Source organism: Apus apus, chromosome 5 (genome assembly GCF_020740795.1).
Source record: "Apus apus isolate bApuApu2 chromosome 5, bApuApu2.pri.cur, whole genome shotgun sequence".
NCBI classification, from domain to species: domain Eukaryota; kingdom Metazoa; phylum Chordata; class Aves; order Apodiformes; family Apodidae; genus Apus; species Apus apus.
The window spans coordinates 51332331-51359773 of record NC_067286.1 but is presented as its reverse complement, the minus strand read 5'-3'; the positions used below and the strand labels follow the sequence as shown (position 1 = coordinate 51359773).

The window sequence follows — 27443 nt, the reverse complement described above, 5'->3', positions numbered from 1 at the left end:
TGTGCCAACAGCTTTTAAGGAAATTAATTTTGCATTTCTAGTACACCAAATAATCAGCTTGAAACACCAGACAGCGAAAAGCTAACAATTATCCTTGCCCATACCTGCTGCTGGCCAGAAATATCAACTGGCCATTCACATCCTTACTGTTCCTCTGGCAGTGGTCCCCAGACACCTCCATTGGACTGAGTGTGGAGTAAGTTGTTTGTGTCTCCAAAGTCTAAAAATAGGAGGTGGCAACTGCAGGTAAGAGGGACAACAGGAGTAGCTGAGAAATGGCAAGAAGATAAAGAGGAATAAAAAGGTGATGGTGATTACAGTGTCACATAGAATGATAGAATCATAGAACACTTTGGGTTGGAAGGGATCTTAAAGATTATCTAGTTCCAAACCCCTGCATGGGCAGGGCCATCTCTCGCTATACCAGGTTGCCCCATCCAACCTGGCCTTACACATTTCCAGGGATGAGGCTTCCAACTCTGAGGTCCTCAGGACAAAATCTGACCTCATTTTACCAAGAATCCTCCCCATGTCTTGCTTAGTTTCTGTGAGAATGGGACAGAGCCAAGGATCTGAGAGCGACTGTAAATTGCCGGTAGGTAAGATGCAGCTGGGACATTGTGCTTTATTTGTTGTGGTTTCTCGTTCCCTGCGTAAACGGTACCTGCCAGTACTGCACAACGTGTGATGGCACTGAAAACTGGGGAAGAACGTGAATTCAACAGTCTGTGAGGCAATTTTGTGCATTCTGTGGTCTGCAGAGGATGGTGCAGGGGCTTTTCATTGCTGTTGTCTGGGTGCTTTGAGAGAAGAGCAAAGGCTTTAGGTAGAGGGTCCACCCAGCAAACAGCAACAGCAACCCCTCACAAAGAGAAGTAGTATCTGATGTTTCATGGGACCTTGAGCTACCAGCAGGCAGAGAAAAGCTACTGAAAATATTTTAGTATCTTTAGCTGCCTTAATGCAGATTTTAAATTTGAAAGGGACTGAGGGCAGCCAGCACTGCTCAGAAACGGGCTCTGAAAAGAAAGCTGACCCAAAAGTTTGAAAGTAGCTACAATTCTGTGGTTTCAGCTCACTTTCCTTTGGTACTGTGGGAAGTACAAGAAAGTACCTGCAACAGCTGCACTTCTGAAAAGTAATTTCTGAGTAACAGAGTAGAGGCTAGAGAAGAAAATGTCAGCAAATTATTTTTCTTCAAGTAGTTTATTTTCTGCTGTACATGCTTACTGCATAGCGAAATCATAGGTATTTACATGCTTTAAATTAATGTAACATTAATGTAATAACATTTTTATACTTTGCTTCTTAGTACCAAATACTCAAAAAATATTTTCCATTGCCTCAATAACCTTTGAATGGAGTTCCTTTAAATTAATGGTTGAGTGAACACCGTGCTCATGAACAAGATGGTATTGATAACACTGGAGAGAACAGAAAGCCTTGCAGTGTTTCATCAATAGGTGTCTTGAACAATATGAAGAATGAACAATAGAAGAATTTATGACACAGGATTCTACTGTTTATTAAAGAAAACCTATGGAAATTGTCTATAAATCACCTACAGTGATCTAAATTCAATAGTTTTTGTAGCACATCTGCACACTTCTAGAGCATTTTTTAGTTCAGTTACTTGAAGGTTTAATATACATTTCCCATCATTAATGGAACTTCATCTCTCCATACAAGCTCTGATGAATAAAGAGCACACAGTAGCAGTCTGAGTTTACTTATGTCGCCAAACTCCATTTCCCTTGGTGGTTCTAAGGTTGTAAACTGAAGTGCTTTGAAAACAGCAAAGTCTGTATTAGTTTCAGAAGATTTAGTATCCTTCCAAATTGAGTTTTTTGATTATGGTTCCTAGAGGTAAAATTGTGTACTGACAGTTGAGTACACAAAGAATGTATCTTCTGTATAAACTCAACCTAGATCACAAACCCAGTCCAACTGGGGAAAAGCTATCTTGTATTAAAATAACTGAGATTAACTCCACAAATAAAATGTAGGTAGCATTAGAGTCAGAAAGGGCCATTCTTGAATTCTCTGAACTCTTAAGATGCCTACTATCTTCAGTTAGATCTCTAAGACAGTTAGATGGTGCTCTCCTTCATATTCTCAGCTTCTCCTACTCATGAGCTTATGCCAGTTGTGCTGAGATTTTATGTTTCCATTAAATCACATCACAAATATTTATTTTGTGAACAGTAAAAACTAAGTCTGTGAGCTGAAGCGCAGGTATGAATGTAACTGACGTTGGCCCACTCAAAAGGAGCAAGGGAATGCTTTAACCCCCATACAGAAGGGGTAAAGAACATCCTGCTACAAAGAAAACCCAGCTAACTTAATGCAGCTGGCTGCAGCCTTCCTTCCACTACTGCTTTTGCCTTTATTGAGTTGCTTTCCATGCATACAAGGTGGTGTAAACCTGTAACGAGCAGAGGCAGAGCAGTTGCAGAAAGGCACAGCTTGTCAATTTTACAACCCCAATAGTTTTGGTTGACTGAACAGAAAAAGTACAAGCCCAGAAGATGCTCACAGCTAAAAATACATCTGAGTAATAGTCCTACAGGATTCATTTACCAGAGATCACTCAAATACAAGCCCTTCTTATAAAACATCTAGCCTAGCAAACTGTGCGGGTACCATAAGTAGTTGCACAAGCCTGAAAATAGCTTATATACTGGGGATTTACTCAGAGAACTGTCCACACATGTATGTACATCTCAGAAATGCAAACATTTCAAATGACACATGCATCAAAATTATTCAACCATGAAAATGTGAAGCATGTTACAAAGTAGGATTCAATAATGAAAAATGTTTAATAGCATTAGAAGCACATCTCTGTATGGAGTTTCCATTAAGATCCAACTGTTGAATTCCCACATATGGTGAATACTACAAGACACTTATTCTGTGGACCAATGGCAGATGGATATTAGCAGGTACTGACGTGTTAGATATGTGTTTTCCTGTAATGAACAACCTGTGCTATTTTTGTAATGGGAAATCAGACTTTTTCCTTGGGTATTCACTTGAAATAGAAGTTCTTAAAGTGTCCAGGGAATTTCCTGTCTGCACAGACTTTGATTTTCTGCACCTTTTTGGGACCAATCCCTCGAAGAATTCCACAGCCTTCTTCTGGAAATGCTTCCCAACAATTACATACAGAACTGGGTTCAGGCAGCTGTTGCTAAAGGCACAGTACGCAGCGATCTCAGTCAGTATGTCATTGATTTCTTCCAGGCATTTGAAAGTGGGTAGGAAGTAACTGATTGTGTTGACGAAGGTGGTGATCTGGAATGGAAGCCAGCAAACAATGAAAAGCAAGAGCACAGCAAGGACCAGCATGGTGGCTTTCCTCTCTGTCTGGACTACCTTCAGTTTCTGTATCTCACTGCTTCTTAAGGTTTTGATAATTTGTGCAGTGCAAAAGGAGATTATACAGAGTGGGATCACAAAGCCCACAATATTCAGCAAGCAGTTCTGGATAGGCACCCAGTAGCTGGCCGGGTAGAGAAGACCACAGGCTGTTATGTTGTATTCTTTGTAATACTGTAAATTTCTGAACACGATTGAAGGTGAACATAGGAGTAATGCACACGACCAGACTACAAAGCTGTTCCATTTGGCACAGACAGCTCGTCGCATCCGTCCAAGAGACATGGTTTTCACCAAGGCCAGATAGCGGTCAATGCTCACTAGCGTCAAGAAATAAATGCTGGAATAAAAGTTCATGTTGCTCATTATGTTGACAGCTCTACAGAGAAACAGGCCAAAAGGCCATTGATAATTATTAGAAATATTAATGGCCCAAAATGGTAAAGCACAAACTAGCAATAGGTCAGCAAGTGCCATGTTTGCTAAGTATATTTCAGCCACTGTGCAGCGACTCTTGTGGAAACACAGGACGATGAGGACGAAGGAATTTTCTATTGCTCCCAAAATAAAAATAAACCAGAGGAATGCAGGCTGAAAATCCTGTAGCCATTTCCATATTTCTGCATTAACACATTTATATTGATAAAGCTGATGTGCTCCTGAATGATTGCGGAAATTTGCTGGACTGACTGTGAGCTCCTGGGTGGCCATGATGTTGTAAAGTTGAGTGACATTTCCAGTTGTGATAGAAACCATTTCTGTGCAGAGAAAAAGAAAAAGATTACATGTGATTGCCACAATGATCTCATTGCTGCAAGTGGCATAATAAGAAAAGCTCCTAAAATCTCCTAAAGGACAGCTGTACCTCGTCTATCTCTTGTTAAGATGCTTCTTGTGTGACATGTCCCTTTACTTTTGGAAGGGAATTTGGTTTTAATAGGCTCACAGCAAAGATTACCTCTCCTTATTCCTAAACCATGCCAGGGCAGGTTATATACAACCCTATCACTTTGCATGCCTCCATATATTCTTTAACACATTCTTTCCAAATTCACATAAATCCAAATGTTCAAATCAACCATCTTAAATACCAGATCTTCTATTCTGAGAGGACTAATGAAGAGTTGTTGCTAGTGACACTAGTCACTAGTGGGCCACTGGGAGTCAGGTGGTCTCTTTGACACTGTTGGTTGGTGACAGTTGTCACTGACCTTTCAACCACCGTTTTCCTTTTCCTTTTGGTTCCCTTTGGTACCAGGCATAGACTTACCCCACTGTTTTATTTTTCTATGTTTATAGAAAAAGTTATGTTACCTCTTACGTCCCCGGTTAACTTCAGCTCATTTTAATCCTATTGTTTTCGATATCTTTGTTGTGCTGTTTTTAAATGATACCTCAGACAGCCGTACCTTTCTGTAATTAATCTCCCTAAAGCAACGCCTGGCATCAACATACTGATATTCATGAGCATTTAAATATCTCAAAGTCCTTCTTTTGTGGCTGTGAGAGATGCCACTAACAAATTGCAAGCAGCAGTTTTAAGTCTCCATTTCTGTGCATAATGGCACTTTACATTGTAGGAACACACATCAAGTGAAATGTTAATGGATGGTCAACAGAAGGTCATCTGAGAACAGAGAAGTTCCGTTGGATAATGCAATTATCAGAAGCTGTTGCTTATGCCAGTCGTGTGCTGTGAACCAGCAGGAAGAATTGTAAGTGCATTATTTTTTATACTTGATGGTATGCATATATTTCATAAGGTGCTCATTAGTAAGTCAGAGAGTGGTCATTAAGAGTATGTTGACAACACCTATGCTTTTCCCTTATTATATGGCTAAACCCCAATGAATAGGAATTAATTTACAGAGAACAGCAGCTCAAAAGCTACCTAGTGATTTATGATATTTTCCCTACAATTAACCTCTTGTAAATTATTTTTTATAAGGGAAAGCCCAGAAGACTTTAAATTACTTATATCGCATTACTGTGGTCTAGAAGCAGTGTGCAGGGGCTCATAAGGCAGTGACCAAGTCCATGTCATGGGGCTTCTGGTGACCTGCCTCCTTGATCCATAGCTCAAGCCCTTCCCTAAAGCAGTGGTAGGGACTGGTTCTTTGTCTTACTGAATATCAAAAGGCAACATTATGTGGCTCTTGTGGCATCTCTGAAACATGCTCTGAAAGTTCCTCGGAATGTCCTTTTAATTCTGTTTTACTGAGGAGGCATTAGCTATTTTGGAGAGAGAGAGGAAATGCCAGAAACATTCCTTAACGTCCTGCTTTTACTGACCCCATTACTTTAATTTTTATCTTTCTGTCTTTGCATAATGATTTTCTAATGGGTTTTAGCACATTTGAGGTTGTAGATGAGCGATCACTCTTTATGGCAATGTTAACTTTAACATTTCCTGTTCTCCACTCACCCTTCACTGTCCCTTTCCACCCTATGGCTGCCATAACAGTTCAAGAGCTTCATGTTGAAACAAACTGAGGTACTTGACTGGGACAAAAATAACATTTCAAAATAAGAAGTTATTTTAAATGCAAATCAGCTCCCTAACTCAACAGAAAATTAAGTTAATAAAGATACAGGGGAACTACCTCTCAAAATTAGCATTTTTAGGGCCCCTTTGGCATGTAAACTTGAAGCACACCATAGAAAGACATTAATTGCTCTGCAGGTATCATTATTTACATCAATTATGATGTAAAAAATGGAAAAAAAAAGTTATTCTGTTAAAGTAGTCATTTCAACCATGAGTCTAAGGCCAGAAGAGGCTATAAATTCCTCCCCTGGCTGGGAGGTGAAGCCACTAATTTCCAATACTGTATATTGCAATCAGCTAAAGAAAGGTGTGGAAAAAGCCCAAGCCTAATCAAGAGCCATGAAGCACTTTGCTGAACATATTTTTTCCAAGTGGAAATCTTGAAAATGGTCACTTTAGACTCTCCAGTGTAATACTTTACCTAAAAAATCCTATACTTCTTTATCCATAAATAACTTGGAATGTTATCTTCCAATGCTGATTATATATCCCATTCAATAACTGTGATAATTCTGATAAAAGGTAATGTCTGTGTGTAAGTTAATTATAAAAAATTGGGATGGAGAAGAACAGCTGGATTTCTGTGAGAGCTGGTAGGAGGAGGAAAATATGACTGGTTCAGGAACAAGTAATGAACATGGGATATTTGTATATGGAAAAAGGCCAGTCTCAATATGTGTTTTGATCTAGTCCAGATTTGGTGATGGTGTTTGAGTCACAGTCTGTTTGACCTCTGATACAATCAATCTTTTAGAAACTTTTCTACTTACAATACACTCTAAAATTATTGTCACCAAATCTGGATGTTGCTGCCATTCTAAAAGAGCAGTTTTAGTATGGTAATTATATTTAATCTGAACTGAGAAAGAATTCTTTTTAACATGTGAGTGGATTCAGTCTCTCAGAGAGAGAAAATGCCAAATATCTTGAATACTGTTCTAGGGTTGTTTACAGGCAAGATGAAGTTTGGGCAAAGGAATGAAATACAAGGGTAAATCCCTCAGCTGTTTTTTTTCACAATGAACCTTCTGCTAATATTTGGAAGTGTATGGAAATAAATATAAATGAGATCTATAACTGTGGGGCCATCAAGTATTGAAAAATTGACACAAACAAGACCTGTACACAGTGATCTGCTCACAGCAACAATTCCATAGGTTAAATTTAGACCTGAGTAACCGGTTTAAAGATAGTTTTCCTGGAGATTTTTATTATTCTATTGCAGTGCAGCTGTTCCCTTTTGTACATGAGGGATTAGTAAACACAGCAGAACTTCTTGTACTTATTCAGCTACTTTTACCACTGTAGTTCACTACTAGAGAAAGATGAATTCAAAAACTGTCAAACTGCCCTGGAAACAGAGATGATCATCCCTGCCTTTCTCTCCCTCCCAGCACAAACTCCAGTTTCTGCTATTGAAACACTGCTGAGAAAGTTTAAGCTGTTCTGATTTACTGAGCAAATTTGTTCCTCTCTTTGTAGTGATTGGGCAGATGAGAGACCTATATCCACATTTTCATTCTATTTAACTTGTAACAAAATCTGGAACTCAGGGGATCCACATGGCCATGTACTAAGAGGCCACTAGCTTATTGAATAATGTTGATTGAGATTATTTCTCATTATGAAGCTACTTCAAATGAGTATACCTACTTAATTAACCATTGAAGCAGGGACATGAATCTGATTCTTCCATCTTTAGAAAATACCAACAATTGTGACCTTTATAATGTCAGTCTCACAATTCCTTCTCTTCTCTCCTCATGAATACTGAATTATGTGCTGCTATTCTCAAGTCTTTTTAATCTTTTTTGATTCTCCAGGAGCTTAATATCCATAGAACCCCCCCCCTGCTGCCCCCTTAGGCTTTAATCTGACTCTGCTCCAGAACCTAGTGTCCGGAGTCCTGAGTAGCTTTTTGTATTCCTGCACCAAGATGTTAACCTTCCCGTTCTATAGCAAGGCACATTACTCTCCCACAGTGCACTAAGGCACAGCTGAATCTATATTTCTTCTGTGTGTATTGTAGTGTGTTTGCTCAACATGTTTTCAAAATTGAGAAGGAAAATATTCAAACAGGAGAAAACTGACCACAGACTCACTGCAAGGTATTCTGTTCTTTCAAGCATTCCCAATATGACAACAGGTAAGGTTAACCGTGACTGCTCATGGTACAAAGCTCAACCAACAGCTAGTGCTCAAATTAGTTAAGGTCAGGAGAGAGGGAAATCCAGGAACTGCCATGGGAATGGGACTGCAAAAGTACTGCATAAGTGAAGAACAGTCATCCAAATGAGTTCTTCCTTGAGAACTTTATCATGGGACCCATGTCTGCTAATCATTGCCCAAGACTCAGCCAATGCCTAAGGTTCAAGTTTGGGTTCACAGACTAAATCTGCTCTTTCAGAGACAAGTTGGGCCCTATCATGCCTATGCATGTGTTTACCATCCTTCTAACAATGGGTACTATCAGTGCTCTGTGTTTTCCCATGTATATGACATTTTGTCAGCCTAGTTTTGTACACTGGTATCATGGGCTTTGTTGACAGTATTTGCTTTCAGAAAGCTGAGAATATCATAGAGGTTAGGGTCCATCTGCTTCCATGTCTGACTTCTGTTCTTCTGGGTTTTGTTTAGCTGATCTTAATCTTTTGTCCAAAATTAAGTTTTGTATTTTATTCTTTGTAAGGTAAGGGGTAGAGTGGCATCAAGCTTTTCCCTTCCTTTCCTCAAGTTCTTTGGTGCCTTTGAGGGCAAGCACTAGCTTACAACAACAACATAAGAAGGAATGATGCTACTTCACTAAGTAGGCATTTTAAATAATGTCAGGGTAGGATACTCAGCCCAGCTTTCAGGCTGAGTGGCTCCCTTTCACAAAGGCACAGATAGAGGAGATGCTGAAGAAAATGGAGAGATGAGGATGGCAGATGTAGGTCAGAGGCCCTTGCAAATTAGCAAGTCACACAGGTGGAAAGGAAGAGAAATGTACCTGACTGAGACAGTACTGTCTGGGGCCCTGGTTACTGTTGGGTAGGAATAAGTAAAGAAGGGTAAGACTTGATTTGTAGTATGGGTGGAATAAATTCAAATCTTGGTCTCATTTGCTTAGACTCACAAAGCTCACTAGTTTCTGTCATTGTTGCCAACATGGGTAATGATCAGATAATGTTTCACTCACGTTTTTCATCTTTGCAGAACTTGCATTCCTCATTGGATCTGTTGCTGAGAAAATGGTTGCCTATTAACTTAATTTATTCCTGTGCCTGGCTGGCTCACTGCCTAGCTTAATAATATTTTCACTGTCACACTGTCTTGCAAATAGTGATGGATAGGGTGAGCCTAACTGCACATTTGTCCAGGGAGAGAAGCAGCAAAAGCACTGCTTGGAGTGAAAGCAACATGCTTTGGCACCAGGAAGCACACAGGGCTCCCTGCTGGATGACAGTGTCTGCTGGGAAAAACTAAGCCTTGACTCAGGGCCAAAGTCTTGCATCTTGTTTAACCCTCCTGCAGGACTCATGGTGTCTGTTTAGAAAGCTGAGTGATCAAAACATGTACAGTTTAACCAAAGTATGAGGACAAATGAGAGACTATAAATTTCCTGAGTTTTACAATGTGACATGTAGATTTACCAGGTTGGAATAGGGTCAAAGGAGGTTGTATCCCCTCCCCTGAGCACTCAGGCACTATGGGAATTCTCTGTTTTACAGTAAGGGATTGCTGTACTCCATCAACCCTGCAAAATTCAATGAGCTTAGTGCACTAGTGTTGTGAGACCCACTTAATATCCACTGCAGGAGTCTGGTGTCATGTGAAATGGTAGGTCTGATGGTATCAAGCAGCACAATGTGTCTCTCCAGTGGCAGGCAATACCTTGAGACCAGTGAATAGCTAAGATAACCTGTATCCAGTGGTAAAGAAGTTAAAAGCTAGTAATTTTATCAAGTGTAGCTTGTGCAGCTATATTATACTTCTTTGTTAAAGTAAGAATTTCCTGCATCAGAAAACAACCTTTCCTGAAAACCATATAGATCAGCACTACGGCAAGAACCATGCTGAAAACAGCAGAACTGGAAAATAAATAAATGAAATTTCAGCTGGCTGGCAACAGTTTTTGAGAGTTGGGCTGGATGAACAATTCCTAGGGTAGGTTTTCAGAACTGGGCTTGTGGTTCAATAATTAAATAGTTACAGTGTTGGTCTCAGTATGAAAGATAGGAGCGCACTGATGAAACATGCTAATATCCTGAAGAAAGTACTGGACAATATTAATAGAGCAACAGAGGTGGAATAATATGAGGAAAACACTGTAAATCCTGAAGTACTTCTGTTCCCCAAGAATGTTCTGATGCCCCTTTATTCTCCTTGCAGTAGTGGAGGCACAGAAGAGCTATTCAGCAGTGCACAAAACTCCACTTGAGACTCCCTCACTGTTGTGCACATGGATATCCTCCATAGCTTTTCTGTTTGTTGTGTTATTCCTACCAGACCTCTTTAGCTCAGTTTAGCCATTCTTTTCTCTTAGCAATTGAAATACTGCTCTTTTCCCTAGGTAGCAGTTCTAAGGTCTTGTCATTAGGCAAAATATGAAGGTCTAATTGCCAAATGGTATTTACAAATATTGTGCCCTTTGTGCATTAAATACTTAATGGAGAGATTTGTCATTCAGATGAACTGGCCTTATGCCCTAAAAGCACTTTACTTCTAGCACCTTGAGGAGGTTGTTACAACCATTTAGAAAAAAGGCAGAGATTTGCTATCTCCAATGCCTCCAATTGCTTTCATGTTTACCCCATTGTCAAGGGTATTTGCAATAATGCAGCATTTACTGCACATTTTCACCCCCTGCTTCACAAGTATAACTTTGGAGAAAAGCCTGACTCTCTCCAATGGCAAAGGCTGGAAGCTGATAATACATGTGACTGAATGGTTGCTGTTCCAAAGCCTGATAGCTGTTTCTTTGAGAACTCACGTTTTCATCATTACTTAATGATAGTAACTGATTATTTTACTCTGAAGCTGATAAAGGCTCTCATGCATTTTGCAGAAACATAAAACATACTAAACTGACATATTATGTCTGCAAAACACTTTTGCAACTACTAATAGTCTTCCCCACCAGCAGCTGGAAATGTTCAGTGCTACTTTTGCTAATGCTGAGCCACACACTGATGGCTCTGTGAAAGCAGGAGTCCTTAGTGTAGAGAGCATCATAGACAGAATCTGTCCTCTCTATACATTTGTAATAATGCCTTGTGTTTTCTTAATGCCATTTACTAAAGACATATATGGCTCTACTGAGTCATGGTGCAATGTTTTCAAATAGCATGTTGAGCTCTGACAACAGAATAGGTGAGAAAGTTGGATTAACTGTATATTGTTCAGCTGAAATTACAGGTTTAATTTCAAGCAGGTAGAATCATAGAGTCATGGAATAATTCAGGTTGGAAGGGACCTTAAAGATCATCTAATTCCAAATGCCCTCCCAGGAACTCAGAGGAGATAATATTTATCCAGATTATTCTAGCTAGCATGTCTACCGCATGGGGTCCTAAGAAGAACTCCCAAAAGCAGAGTGTGACAGTGTGAGCACTGCTGAGTTCCCTTCTCAAGTCTAGACTGGAACGTGGTTCACTTCTTGAATGATAAGCTTCAGAAAGCCATTCTGCCTTGCCCTTCCAAGGCCAAACTTCCTGCTATGCTGTTGCTTGAGCAGCTGGGAAAGTGATTTCATATTATTTTCATGTATCTGCTCCTGAATTAGCCAGATCATGAAGCATTTGTAATTGGAAAGGGTCAGTTTTCAGAGATCATGGTTACAAATCACCTCACTCTGTTTAGTGTAGAGGAAAGCTCAAAACCAGATGCATATACTAGAAATGGCGTGTGTGTTTGTGAGTAACTATAATGAACTTCAAAATGCACTGCAATTACCTTGATAGTCACAGCAGATAAAATTGTATATACATCCAAATGTAGCCTGTTTATATGCTGAAAACCCAGGGGGACTCTAATAAAAATTCTTACGTGGGAATGTGTTGTATTTCTGTTGGAAGAACTAACTATTCAAATACATGCTAATAGGGATTTGATGATTAAGTTGTACAACCATTAAAGTGGCTTTCAACACTGAGAGGTCCGGGAGGTTCAGGACACTTCTCCAGCCGTTAAGTGATGATTTACAGTGATTTACAGTCCCAACACAGTCAGTGTTTGGATTATCATCTTAGTTTTGCCTTTTAATGCTTTACCAGTGTTCTGAAATTAAACTGTGTGTTAAATTATTGTCATCCCTTTGTTAGCAACAGGAGATATCAGAGCCTTGCTGGAACCTAGTGCAGACAACTTGGTTTTCACTCTGTGAACATGGGTTTTGAACACTGGTGTTCACCAAGAAGGTATGCCCATGTGCTCTTTCCAAATGTCAGAGTCAACAAGAAAACATGGTGAGAATTTAGTTAGAGAGGCAGATTCCCTTAGCCTATTCCACGGCTCCTGCAAAGAATTATTGTACCCAAAGCTAATAAAACCCAAAGATCCTTCCAAGATTGAGCAGTCACATGCTGCTAGGTTGTCACAGGGTGTCTCTGCATCCTGACACAAGATCAGAGACCTTTTCCTTTGAGCACAGTGGTCACAGCTAATGGATCACACTTACTGGTACCTCACTGTCATGTATCACTACAGCAATGTAGGAGATATTTTATAAAATGTTGGAGGAGGGGGAATTTTCTTTTCCTATGTAAATTACTCTCACAACAGACAGTTTCTGGAAAAACTGATTTTAAAAGAGATATTTTTCAAAAGAGACGTGGGGACATTAACAGAAGATATTTTAGAATCGTATCATAGAATAATTTAGGTTGGAAAAAACTAAACCATGTCCCTAAGCACCATGTATGCACATCTTTTAAATACCTCCAGGGATAGTGACTCAACCACTTCCCTAGACAGCCTGTTCAAGATGTAATTTCTGATCTTGAACAGGGGACGAGGCACACTGGCCGCTAACAGTGTAGCAGGAGACCCAGAGTCACTCCTGCTCTGTCTGGCCATCTAAACAGTTTATTATCTTTACAAAGTGGATCACCTCAAAAAAAGAGAGTATGAGAGAGCCCAACTCACTGCAGCTTATCCCTCAGGCACTTGCTGAAGGAGGAGGATATCTCATTCAAAATCCCTCATCTCTGCTACCCATCCCCAGAGAGTTCTCTCCTGTGTGTGTGTGCATGTGTTCTGTGGTTTGGACTCTTTCTTTTTTAAAAAATGCCAAGATTCTTTAATTCTAGATGGGATTTTCACTTCTTCATTCCACCTGTATTGGTTTGGTTGGGATAGGGTTACTATTATTCATAGTAGCTAGTACAGGGCTACGTTTTGGATTTGTGCTGCAAGCAGTGTTCATAGTGCAGAGATGTTTCAGTTACTGCTGAGCAGTGCTTTCACAGAGTCAAGGTCTTTTCTCCTTCTCACACCACCTTACCAGCGAGCAGGCTGGTGGTGCACATAAAGCTGGGAGGGGACACAGCTGGGACAGCTGACCCCCACTGACCAAAGGTATATCCCATACTATATGACATCATGCTCAGCGTATGAAGCTGGGGGAAGAAGGAAGGGGGATACATTCCGAGTGATGCCATTTGTTTCGCAAGTGACCTTTACATTTGATGGAGCTCAGCTTTCCTGCAGACGGCTGAATACCTGCCAGCCCATGCAAAGCAATGAATGAATTCCTTGTTTTGCTTTTGCTTTACGTATTAGTGTCTTTATCTCAACCAACAAGTTTTCTCAGTTTTACTTTTCCAGTTCTCTCCCCCATCCTGCCATGGGGGAGTGAGTGAGTGGCTGACAGCTGGCGTTAAACCACAGCACTGCCCTTTCCAACTTCTCTGTGAAACAGAAGTTTTGTCCTCTGATTAGCTTTGTTAATTTTGAAAACTGTCATGATTTAAGTTAATCGTGTCACCTTTGAACATGTGTACCATCACTTTTGCAATTGCTGTAACGTGTAAATCACTGTGCTGAATTACACGTGGCTGTTTTCTGCAGCAGGCAGAAAAGGCTTGTGGCAGGATGTCAGGGTGGGAACAAGTAAGAAAAATTGAGCGGATGCAAGTTCTGGAAGAGAACATAATGTAGCTAGTGTAAAGAAAAGAGAAATGTTGCTGCTGAGAATGAAGGAAAGATGGAAGGAAAGAAGGGATAAAGAGGAGCTTAATTTCCCAAAAGGGAAAAGGGTTCCAAAACAAATAATGTATAAAGACTCCTGCCCAACTCAGGTATATACTAAAGTTATGAGAGTTTTACGGGGAGTTTTCATTTAAAATATTATAAAACCTGGATAGTTTACAGTTTGGATCCTTATTTTACCTAGCTTCAGAATAGCCCAAAACATGAAATTGTTTGATTCTTGTATTTAAAGTAAAAATTTTCTTTGATTTTTAAAGTTATTTGACCGGATTCCATTTAATAATTTTTTAAAACTAGACACAACTATGCAATAGAAACTACTTATACACCTGTTTATATGGACACATGGTGCAAAGTGTAGCAGAATAAAATTCCAGATGTCTCACTGTAAAGTTTTGCACTGTAGTAATTATTCAAATGCCAGTTGACTTACCTACTGTGGAAGAAAATAGATTGCTGTCTTCTCACGCTTCCAGAAAGGACTAGTATTTCCAAAACACTGCAGGAAACACCTACACAAAACTGACTCCACTTTGTTACTCCTTCTTCCTTCTACTTCTGGGATATGTCCCTTTTGCTTAGCCAGCTTGCTGGAATTTCTTGGCTATAAGGGACTGTCTAAAAGAAAAAAAAGGTGCTTCTCAGAGGAATGATGTAAGCAGAAGGTGAGAGCACACAGTTCTTTTATGCAACATGTCTGTACATTATGTGTTGTTTTTTTTTTTTTGTTTTTTTTTTAAGTTATAAACTAGTACTTCTGTAAAAAATATCCCAGCCATTCATGAATTGCATTAGTGTCTGATTCATTATGACTACTTTAACCAGGTTGGAATGATATTGCTTTGAAAGTGAAGTTACAGCTCACCAAGAAAAAAAAAAAAAGAGAGTCATTTAGAAAGGTCTTAAGTTTAAAACTGATGCTCTTGCTCTTGTAAATGGTTAGTCCACCTTCTTTACCAGCTGACTGACTTACTATAAATCTCTACAAAAATGAAGACCTGTGAGAAGATAACTGGTTTTGTTGTTTGCCCCTGAGGGATAGTCCCAGATCCTCATGACTTGGAAAATTTAATATTACCTAAAGGAAAAGAAAAGAAAAAAACCAGCCCTGCTCAGACAAAGGAGAAGAAATAAATAAACATAGGTGGACAAATCTGAAATTTCTGATGAAAACATTTGTTGATCTTTTTGTTCCAAGTAAAAATATGGGAACTGGGAAGGACGTGGTGGAGGTCTTTCTAGGATTGTCTCCTAGTTAATCGGTAGGACAGGGCTGCATGACTAACATGATTATGCAGAGAAAAATGTATTTTACCTCTCTGATAGGATGTTAATATGTATTTATCTGTGCTTTTCTCTATAGATGTATGTGTATGACTATATGTCTATGTAGAGAGAGAGATGAGACATAGTAGAGAGAGAGAGTTTCCACAAAACAAACATTTCCTTGTCACTTTTAGTGCCACAAACCATTTGCCTGCTGTTTTTCTGCTTACTCTGGTAAGAAGTGATTTATGTGTTTCCAGTGGCCAGTGCTGGAAGCTCCAGGAACAGCAGAATTTTCTGAGTGATGCCAAGAAGAACAGCCATCTGTGAGCTGGTCTGGAGCAGTTAAAGAGAGATCCTGGAGCATGTGGGAGGACTTTCCAGAATAAAAACACAGTGTCTGAAAGATTTGATTTAGATGTCTCAGTCTAAAGAAATAAATAAAGAAAAAATTCATCCTTGAGCTCAAATATGACAAGTTGAGGTGAGACCACTATAATAAAGAACCTGATGACACTAGAATTGATTGCAAGATTCATTGGCTGAAGGTTAGCATTTTGCTCAGGCTGTACAGTTACAAGGGCTAAACTTGGAGGGTATTTTGTGTCCCAGAGCAAATTTTACCTCTTCTAATATGTTCTGTTTTGATGGGTTTTTTTCGTAGTGGGGGAAGGGCCCCAGGAGTGTCTCCCTTAAGAAGCTGTGAAGTTCCCCCTGCTCCAAACCCAGCCAAGGAGCCATTAGAGGGACAATAGATGCACCTCAGCGATTAACATACAAAATAACTGATACAACACCTGAGCAAAGAGGCACTTGAGGGAGAAGAGCTGTGCTGAAGAAGGAGAGCAGTGCTGGTGGTTGCCGAGGAAGAAGAGGAAGAAGGTGCCCTAGCAGAAGTTTCACTGCAACCCAGGGTGAGATGGCAGCTGTCCCCCTGCACTGATAGAGGAACGTAGTGGAACACTCCCTGAAGGTGCCAGGAGGGGTGAACTTGGCCAGCGGACTTGGAGTTTGTGGCCAGAGGATTTGCTGCCAGTGGACTCTGATTACACAGCTTTGGAAGACCCCGGTGCCAGGGGAGTTGGTGGTTCCTGAAGCAGCCCATGACTCTGTGAGAAGCCCATGCTGGAGCAGCTTGGTCCAGACTTCGTGAAAGGACTCATGAAGGAGAAGTTCATGAAGCACTCTCTCTGATGGGAGGGACCCCATGGGGAAGCAGGGAAGGGCAGTAAAGAATCCTTCTTCCTGAGGAGGATGGCACGGCAAGAACCACCAGCCTGTGAACTGACTCTAAACCCCATCCCCTGTCCCCCTGTGCTGCTGGGGGGAAGGAGGGAGAGAAAACGGGAACAAAGTGATTTGGGCCTGGGAAGCAGGGAGGGGTGGGGTAACATATGCAAGCCCTGCTCTTTTTGTTGTCTGTGTCCTGTGTGTGTTTGATTAGTGATAAATTACATTATTATTATTTTTCCCCAGGTTGAGTCTGTTTTGCCTGGGACCTTAATAGTTGAAGAACCCTCCTCGCCCTTTGTCTCAACCTATGAGCTTTGTCCTCCTCATCCCTGAGTGTGTGTGAGGGGAGGAATTGAATGAGCAGCTGTGGGGCTGTTCCTTTGTTGTTGTCTTGGGCCCAAACCATAACATTATTGGCAAGCCAGGCAGGAGAGAGACAAGGAACCACAACACAATAGTTGAGGGAACACCCACTGCACAGATTTTTTTCTTGCCTTCTGATTTCACAGCTAGGGGAAAAAAACCTTTCACACACTTTTCCTTCTGGAAAAAGAAGCCTGAAAAAGGGTGTGGCTATCCTACACACTAGGGGAGGCGATTCTCTCTGTGTACTCTGCACTCCTAAGACCCCACCTTGAGTACTGTGGGAGCCCCCAACACAGGAAGAATATGGGCATTTTGGACCTAGTCCAGAGGAAGGTGACAAAGATGATCAGAGGGCTGGAGCACCTCTCATATGAAGACAGGCTGAGAGAGTTGGGGCTATTCAGCCTACAGAAGAGAAGGCTCTGGGGAGACCTTAGAGCAAGCAGCCTTCTAGTACCTGAAGGAGCTACAGGAATGCTGGGGCGGGGGGGGGGGGGCTTTTTACAAGGGCAAGTAGTGATAAGATGAGAGGTAACAGCTTTAAACTAGAAGGGAGTAAATTTAGGTTAGACATTAGGAAGAAATTCCGCACAATGACGGTGGTGAGACACTGGAACAGGTTGCCCAGGGAAGCTGTGGAAGCCCCATCCCTGGAAGTGTTGAAGGACAAGTTGGATGGGGTTTTGAACAACCTGACCTAGTAGAAGGTGTTCCTGCTCATACAAGGGCATTGAAACTAGGTGATTTTTAAGGTCCCTTCCAACCCAAACCATTTTATGATTCTATCATGATTGGTAAGCAGGTTACTGGAGAGCAAATCACACATCTCTGCTCATCTGCTATAAACTGTCATCTCTCTGCTGATGTGGATGGCACTGTGACCATTCAATCCAGGTGAGGATCTGTGTGTGTGGTTAATCATAGCACTTTTCATGTCCCTACATCTGTTTTTTTGCTTGGTGTGCTGTTTGCCCTGGTCTAGCAGATAGGTCCCTGAGCACAGCTCTGCAGGTTTTGCCATACTGTGGGTGTTGTACTGACAAATGGAGGCTTTGGTGATAATCAGTGTGCTAAAGCCATGTAAGCATAGTGACAGGATTTGACTCAAGGAGCTTATTATCTGATCAGACAACAAATTATCGAGAGTGTAGAAGATAGCTTGTTATAGGGAAAGGCTGCTGGAGAAGGAGATGGGAGGTACAGGAAGACCTGAGCTAAAACCTAGTGACCTATACTGCAATATTTCTGTCTTCCTACGTACTTAAGAACCAGGTTCCACCATCCAGTTATGAAGGCTTCAGAGTTGCTTTACATAAAAATACTCAGGGGACCTGATGAAACTCTTCTAATTTAACTGGCATGCCCACTCTCTGCAGGCATTTTGACCTTCACATCAGGAAAGTGCGTTGGGTTACTGCTTAGCTCTATATATGTGGACAGCGTGCTCACCTCAAGAGGAACCTATTGCTCTTCTTTTCTACCCTATAATGCTTCAGAGCAGCAGCCTTTCAGTAAGATGGCTGATAGGAAATCATATAGCCATGGTAAAGGGACAGAGCACCTCCAGAGACACAAGGGTGCAGGTCCCAAAGAGCATGCCAGCAGCATGCTCTCTTCTGCCACAGCAGGAGCACTTCAGGAGGAAAAGCAACTATGGCCAGTTCTGCCTCTGGGCATGCATGTATAAATCCTGCTAATACCAAAAAGATCCAGGCATTTCACCACAGTTCACTCTCTTTTTTATTTAGTGGAGTTTATCTGTAATCTCAGATAATGTGAGTGGAAGAGATTTCTGCATTTTGTGAGCTATATTCTCTGAAAATTAGCCATACTTTGAAGTCTGACTTTGTTTGCAGCACTGTCACCACAATGGCATACCTTATTGTGCAAAGCTCAGGACTAGTGGATCTGCAAACCTGGATGATCAGATTTGTTTGTAGGGATCACAAAAAACAACCCAACCTTGCTGAATTGAGTTGAGGAGTTTACATGTAAGGGAGGTAAATATATCACATCAACAAAAGTAAGTAAAATCCACCATTCCAGGGAACATCAAGAGTCCTGAAGCATGTTGTTGAAGTTTGCTATAACAGCTTTGCCACAATTTCTGAATGCTTTGGACTTGCTTATCATCAGACTGAAGATAGCATGCTTTCAGCAGGCAACTTTGCTCCTTGTATTTTTTCTGATCTGTGTCCCATTTGTGTCTATTTTTCAATATTAACTCCTCAGAGAGGTGTTGGACCATGACCAGGGCTCCTCAGCCCCAGGGTACTCACATTACTTCTAAGCAAGCTGACTGTGGTCATCACTAGCAGGTGCAAATTTGTGTGAAGACAGCAGCCTGCAGAGTCCAAATTTACAGTGTTGCTCTTGTCTTCTGTGCTTTCTCATTGCAGTTGAGCCTACCTGCCTCAGAGCTGTCATGGTACAGGGATATTCTCTCCTTCCTCCATCCCTGTGCCTGTGTTCCTGTGGAGAGGGGGACCCAGCTGAAGGAAGAAGCTGGTCCAGCCAGCTCCTGGTCGGCTGTAGGGTTTGTGAGTCCACACCCAAAGACTTTACTGTAGGGTGGGATTCTTTGTAGGGTGATTCTGTGTAGGCTGCAGAATAGGGTGTAATTCTTTAGGATATGTCCATTCACCCAGAGTTACTCCAGTGACAGAGGACTGGCTAAGGAAAGCTTTTTTTTCCACTTTAAAACATCATGTTTGTACACTGCTATGTATCAGCCAGGCAGAGGCATAACTTTTCAGCTCAATAAGTGGAAAATTCAAAGTATTCTAAATGCAAGAAGGAAGATAAACCTTTAGATAAGGGAGGAGAAACTCAAATGTATGCGGTGCTGAGAGAGAGTTTTAAAAACAACATGAGTGCCAATAGAACAAGGCTGGCTTATGTGTAACTTTAAAAGAAAAAGGGACATTTTAGCTAAATGGCATTTATTCTCAGGTATTTTTTAGCTTTATATTGATTAGCATTGCTAATGTGTTCAGATGTAGTTTAGCTGTTGACTTGGTTACTGGCAGGGAATTTGTTTTGAAAGCAAAGCTCTGATCTCTGAGTTTTCCTGGACTCGTAATATGATTTTTCTTCCTACTGTGAATTTAAAAACCATGGGATTTGGGTTTTTAAGAGCTGTTTGCCCTCTTTCCATGAAAAATAGACTTATCAAACACTGACTATTCTTAAGCAGTGAATTTTAGTGTCTTCTTAATGAATGTGCTAAAGTTTTCCCAAATTCCTCTTGTTTTCTGTCTGAGAAAAGACTTCAAACATTACATAGCTATGAGAATCTTTCAGAGCTATGTTCCAGTGCAATGATGAGCTCCTCATTTCAGAAAGCTCTCACTCATTAGGAAAGGTAGGGGTTTTTTTGGGTTGTCTGTACAAAATGTTCAGATAACTCTGAGTAATGAAGTTAATCTTGTTCTAGCATGTATGAGGCACAGTGGAAAACCTGACCAAGAATTTCTGGAGTTGTCTCTGCTTTGGTTGTCCCAAAGCCTTTAATAACTTGGGTACATTTGTCCATTCTCTTATGTTTTTACTATTGTATGTATGAATGTTTTTACTATTCATGCTGAAAACAAGAAAAATATTTGGAAATCTATGAATGATCCTGAAGTGCAAAACACTTTGCTTCATACAGTTCTTAATAATTGTGCATGCTCAAAGAGCAACAGGCAAAATGAAAGTCATATGACTGATATTACTTGATATCCTGATGCTTCAATCTTAAATACTTTACTATAAAATCAGTTTTTCCTAGCTGTCTTCTAGCTCCTTTAAGAAAATATGTACAGCTGCTCAGGATAAAAATATAGTCTTATTTTAGGAGACAGCAGCTGTAAGATTACATACAATGTACTAAAGAGTGAAATTACAAACTATTTGGTTTTATGGCTATTTTGCTATTATTACACTAAGATGGCTGCTTAGGATACTGAATAATATAAAATTAATAGCTAAAATTATAGCATGTATTTCAATCTTTGGTCTTCTTGTTTTATGAACCTAATTAAATTCCAGTTCTAAGCTTTTTTTTGTTAGCATCCTATAATAATCTCATTCAATTTGTCTTTCAATCAGGGCAGATGAGAGACGTTAACAGTGTAAGGTAAACACACACACATTTCCACAAGGTTTAAAATCAAAATAATAAACAGAGAGAAAATGATTGGTATGTAGACAAAAAAATTGCCTCTGGTTTCTCCCTACTATTTGGTAGGTAATTTTTCAGGTGAAAGTGAAGTTAGCTTCTTGCACTTTCTGGGGTACTTTGAAACGCATAATTTTTCTATAAATGCTACAGCTCTACAAACCCTGACAAGTTATAAAATCACATCAGCAGTAATTATTTCTCTCCTCTGTGTTTCTGGAACACTAATAACATCACTTATTTTGCCACTGAACCAGAAACTTATTAAGAATTCAAGAAGTAGTTTCCAAAAAGCAACAAACCATACAGAATGTAAGTAATGAGCATTTTTAATATTAAAAAGAAGTTGAAACACGTACCTTGACTGCAAATTCCCCACTGAGCAGGTACAAATGAGGGAACTGCAACACGTCTCCGGGAACAGCCAAGCTCCTTCTGTTGTATGAATGAGTCTAACTTCTGGTTTTCTGCCCCTCCCTGAACAGAACAGACTCATCCCTCTGTTGATGACATCATGTTCCTGGATTTTCTCTCATACTATATTTTAAAAGCAATGTTTGTCTACTGTGTCTAGTATGAGACAACTGATATTTGGATACGGGTGCTAAACAACACAAATGCAGCTCTAATATTGATGTGACAGGGTATGTGTATAAAACAGTGATATGTTTGTACAACAGCTTCCAGAATTGCGTGTGAGCACACACAGAAGCCTGATCTGGAGTTTGGGGGATGGTGAGAGCGTTTTTTCTTTACTAGTGTTAGACATAATCAAGAGTTCAACAAGTCAGCTTTTTGGAAAACTTGGATCTTCAAAATAGAAAAGATGAAATACCTCGTATACAATCTTACATACTTCTCTTCCATGAGAAGAAATTCACTGTTTAGGTTTCTGGTAGGTGCTGGTCTTCCTCAGCAGAAGTCTCTTGCTACTCAGTCTGCTGTGATGCAATAGAGAATCCAAATGCCACTTAAAGATTTAAATTGGACCAAAGTTATTCAAGCTTATGGATGAGATCTCTATATGAAGTGGAATGACAGCCTTAGGACAGAGCAGAGCCTTTTCCCTGCTACAATTACTTTTATTCTGCATTTGAGATAATTCACTAATTTTATACTGTCTGTAAGAGATTTAGCTGTTTTTCCTCTAGTATTTATGCAATTAAACTGAAATCTGAAATGGCAACCATGGTTGCAGAAGTCCACATAATGGATACATCTTTATTTAAATAAGTAGTGAGCAAAGAACAGTCTGCTCCCTTAGTTGCCACAAGATACTAATTCTGAAAGTAAAAGATTCAAGAAAATACTTGGCACTATTTGTATTATTTGTGGTCTATATTGATATCAATTCTATCTACCAGGGAAAGTACTTGGCCCATGCTCTCCATTGGTTCTTAATTTATAGTTCTATGGCAATACTCTTACCTGCACTTTTCCCAACAGGAGTAATTGCTTTGCTTTCCAGTAATTTTTCTTTTCTTTCTCTGAATGTATCATCCTCAGTACATTTTCCTTCTTTATTGCTGCTAGTTGAGTAATGCTCTCCTATAAGCAATATCTTCCACTGGTCTGTCCCTGTTTTCCCAGCCCTAGTTCTAGATTTATTGTGGAATCTTGGTACTAAAATAATCTATTCAGCATTTTTCTTTCAGGTTGGTTTTGTTGGTTTTTTTTAAGTCCTTCTGTATCTGACTTAACATTTTAGGACTATTTCTAGGTTTCATTTTTTGGTCAGATATAGACATTAACATAATTTTGCAATAGTGCAGCAAAATTAATATTTTAAGACATCTTTCATGTGTTCAGAGGAAAGACTCTGCTGGCTCATTTGTAGTGATGTAGTAAAACCAATCTGTAGCCAGATTTACTCAGTTACACCTGAGTAATGCAGACAGTTTCTTGAAGAGCAGGTGAGGAGTGCTCTACAGCATCCTAGGAAGCTCAGGCAGGTGTTGCCAGCAGCTAGTTTGCTATGGGGACTTGCTGAAAGGGAAGACAAGTGCATGCAATCATCTCAAAAGCTTCAGAGAGGCAAAGCTCTGCAAAGTAGGAATCATTAGGGATTCAGGGATGTGAGGGAGTTAATGAACACTTGAATGAGGCTTCCTTGGCATCTGAGTTACCTGGCCATCTGTATTACCAATATTCTCTTCAAATTTAAGTATCAAGGAGATAAAACTTGGAATCTCAAATACCTTTGCATAAAGCTGGAATAGCTTGAACTCAAGGGACTGAGAGACACTTCCCCTTCCGTCCTCTCATAATTCACTGGTTTTATGGAAAACAATTGTCTGAACAGCTGCAAGATGCCAAAGCTGAGAGTCATAACCTGTAATTATTAAAGTTTTTATCACTTTGAAGTGGGTTACCTGGGAGCTTTCCTGCTCAGTTGTAATTTCCCCAGGAAACAGAGGGAGAAAGCATCTCAATATTGGAGTCTGTTAATTCAAGACAACAAACAGTGACTAAAGAATAAATGTAATGGAAGAACTGGTTGCTTTGGTAGTTGTTCTGAACTGTTGCCAGCACTTTCTGGGGGAGAAAAATCTTGTCTTGTGATTTTACTAATTAATTGCTGACCTCTTTCAAGCATGTTTTGCTCTTTCCCACCCTACTGGCAAAGTTATGGCTGTCTTTGCATTCCTGGATTTGGAAGAGGGCAGTAGTCCTTGGATTTTGACAGGGACCTACAACTTTGAGTTGTTCCAGCAGGAGTCCCCATGTGAACAGGTGACTTGCGCTATTGCCCGTGTAATGAGAGAAGGTATGTTCAGATGAAGAACAGCTCTAAAGGTCTGTGTGTATGTGCATGCTTGTCAGGCTCCTAGAGGAAGCTTTTCTTGTGACTAAGTCCATCTATCTCCATCCCCTAAAAACTCACTGTTTGCCCAAGACTCACTGATTCAAATCAGCTGAAGATATTTTGGTACTTTCTCTATGTAGTATGATGATTAATTTCCTTTTCCTTTCTCTGGACTGAGTCTGATCCTCCTAAATAAATTCTATTAGAACAGTTTTCTGTCAGCTGTGGGGATTTAGTATCATCCCTGAGCCTTAGATGCTTGGTATGTTATCTAGTTTAATCAGCCATCCCTTTTGGTCAGTTACATTTTTCTGGGCTGAGAACAATTTTTTTTTGTCTTCTGTGTGTTTCTGGCCATTCAAATAAAAAATTGTTGCATTAATTTAAAAACCTTATTTCTCTAATTCATAAAGTCACACTCTCCTTCCTGCAATGAAAACATTTCTGTACTCTTTTTTCTTTTTTTTTTTTTAATTTTATTTTTATTTTTTTCTTACTGTAAGGGGAATGGATTAATAAGGATTTGAAAGGTGTGTGAGCTACTGAAGGACTGTGTGATGGGCTTAGTCCTGAAAGCCTTCTGAGGGGACGAGTTTGACTACAGAAGGACAGAATAGCAACACAGAAGCAAAGACAATGCTGATGGAAATATTTGGAGCTTGTTTACTAGAGAAAAAAAATAACCAAAACTTTTGTTTGAAAACTGGATGGTATTGTACAGATACACAGGCAGAATTGGACTTTTCTGTGAAAGGGGCAGAACTCATCACTGGAAGTAGCAGAGTGGATATCAAGGTGTCCCTTTGCAAGCATTTACAGAAAAACACAGAGTGCAATGAGTGCTGTGGTTCTCTTTTAGCACTAAAACTATCTCCAGCTTAGTAGCCAGAAGTTGAATATGTACTGGATGGGACCAAGGAAATGATACTAGAATGAACAGAGCAGGCAAGGGACCCTGCTTTGCTGTACCTTTGAGATGAGAATGTTGAAGTAGTGATACTCATCTGTGCATTCAGAAGTGATGGAAGGAGTATCCTCCTGACTACAACTCTTGGTCTGCTTTTTCTTTAGCACTAATCACAATTTGGCCATGCTTCCAAGGAAGGGGTACTTAACTTCACAGGAAGCTGGCAATTTAACATGATGCAGATTTGTCCCCAATGTAATGCCTGGCATATCTTTGCTACCGAGTGGTAACTCTATGTCTTTTCATTGCATTTACAGAAAAACAGGGTTAAGATTGCCTGCCTTTGCTGCTTTCAAACTATCAGCTCTATCTGATCAAGCTTCTCGCAAGGGTGCTGCTGCATACTGGTTCATGAGATTAACTCTGATGTACAGTGTTGCAGGATATTATGGCTTAGGTTATTGCTTTTCTGCTGGTTTGTGTCAAATGTTTTCCTCTTCTCCTTTGTAGACATTAGGTGGGATTGATTGTAACCGCTTAGCACCAGGAAAAAGATTTAAAACCAAAACAAAGCCACAACAAAAAAACCCTCAAAACTAGGTAGTGTACCTACCTTCACAATTACTGATTTTTTCCTGTAAACAGTATTACAGATGTGCCTCAAATTGAGCTCCTCCGTTCAGGAAGGAAACTTGCTGCTTCTCGTTAAAATCAGCTTCTTTTTCACTCTCATTGAAAGTGCTAAGATTTATGAGTTCCTTTGTATCTTGAGAGAACCTTCCTTGCAAAGAATGCAAGCTGCTGTCTGTATCCAACCCTGCAAGCATACAACTTAAGACATACATTGCACAAGCTAAACACACAGCCTTTTTTCTAATATCCTTTGGATTGAACACCCCAAAATTAACTGTTATAGTTCAACACTATTTCGCTTTCAACTAGAGAATGTGGAGATTTTTAATCTTGTCCCAGGATTAAGTCAATTTTCTCTTACTGATTTTTTTTTTTTTTTCTTCAGTGAACTCTCTTTTAAGAAGTACACTTGCTGTTTACCACCTAGTGGACTGGTAATGCCCAAATGTTTATAGATACTGCTGAGAGACCAAAGACACTTTGCTCTACTAGTCTGATTTTCTACACTAAAGGAGCAGAAGAGTTGTATCTATAACCCTTCTGTAGGGAGGAGTGGTCTAGACAGTTGGCAAAATCGGCAAACTGAAGTATTCCATCCTTATCTATGTAGGTCGTGGTATAAATTCAGGGATCAGGGATTATGGAGGTCAATCCCTCCTTCTTCTTTTTTCTTCTCTTCCATTCATGGCTAGTGTTCTGGTTTGGTTTGGTGGGTTGATGAGGAAGAAGGGGAAGAAGGTGCCCTAGCAGAAGTTTCACTGCAACCCAGGGTGAGATGGCAGCTGTCCCCCTGCACTGATAGAGGAACGTAGTGGAACACTCCCTGAAGGTGCCAGGAGGGGTGAACTTGGCCAGTGGACTTGGAGTTTGTGGCCAGAGAATTTGCTGCCAGTGGACTCTGATTACACAGCTTTGGAAGACCCCGGTGCCAGGGGAGTTTGTTCCTGAAGCAGCCCGTGACTCTGTGAGATGCCCACGCTTGAGCAGCTTGGTCCAGACTTCGTGAAAGGACTCATGAAGGAGAAGTTCATGAAGCACTCTCTCTGATGGGAGGGACCCCATGGGGAAGCAGGGAAGGGCAGTAAAGAATCCTTCTTCCTGAGGAGGATGGCACGGCAAGAACCACCAGCCTGTGAACTGACTCTAAACCCCATCCCCTGTCCCCCTGTGCTGCTGGGGGGAAGGAGGGAGAGAAAACGGGAACAAAGTGATTTGGGCCTAGGAAGCAGGGAGGGGTGGGTTAACATATGCAAGCACTGTGTGTTTGATTAGAGTGAAATTAAATTATTATTTTTCCCCAAGTTGAGTCTGTTTTGCTCGGGACCGGAATTAGTGAAGAACCTTCCTTGTCCTTTGTCTCAACCCATGAGCTTTGTCCTCCTCATCCCAGTTTGTGTGTGTGTGTGTGAGTTGAATGAGCGGCTGTGGGGCTGTTCCTTTGTTGTTGTATTGGGCCCAAACCATGACACTATTGGCAAGCCAGGCGGGAGAGAGACAAGAAAGCATGACACCCAGCATCTAGGGAGGATTTATTCTATACATCACTGTTGATCCTGACGTTCATGTGTTCCTGACCCTCATAACTCTACCTGCAGCTCCTGCCACTATTTTCAGGAAATGCTGGGACTGCTCATGCTACAGAGAATGCTATGGGAGTTGCTGAGGGTGGGAGGGGGTGATAGGGTCTTTGCACATTCCTGCACAAATTTGTATTTATTTGTACTTATTTTCTTATCATTAGTATTTCATTAAAGCTGTCTAGTTTAGATTTCAACCTGGAAGACTCTCTCTTTATTCCTTCTCTCCTTTATCCACCTGAGTGGGAGTGAGAGGGGATCGAGAGCATTATTGTCATTGGTTTAATTGCTGATCCTGAGTCAAACTGTGACAACCTCCCTGCACTTTCTCAGTTGCAAGGGACTTTGTTGAAAATTGCCAATGCACAACTTTC

General features: G+C 40.5%; 1 protein-coding gene across 2 annotated transcripts; it reads right to left on the bottom strand.

Moving 5' to 3' along the window:
• Nucleotides 1-1310: 1310 nt before the first annotated feature.
• On the bottom strand, nt 1311-21572 carry BDKRB2 (bradykinin receptor B2). Of its 2 annotated transcripts, XM_051621366.1 has the most exons (3): nt 21506-21562; nt 14553-14737; nt 1311-4139 (listed from the first exon to the last, which is right to left on the bottom strand). In XM_051621366.1, exon 3 carries the CDS (start codon nt 4135-4137, stop codon nt 2992-2994), a length of 1146 nt encoding a protein of 381 aa, XP_051477326.1. In that variant the 5' UTR covers nt 4138-4139; nt 14553-14737; nt 21506-21562; the 3' UTR covers nt 1311-2991. The 2 variants fall into 2 exon arrangements, with proteins under 2 accessions (XP_051477326.1, XP_051477327.1); XM_051621367.1 differs by lacking the exon at nt 14553-14737 and having other exon boundaries at nt 21506-21572.
• Nucleotides 21573-27443: the final 5871 nt, after the last annotated feature.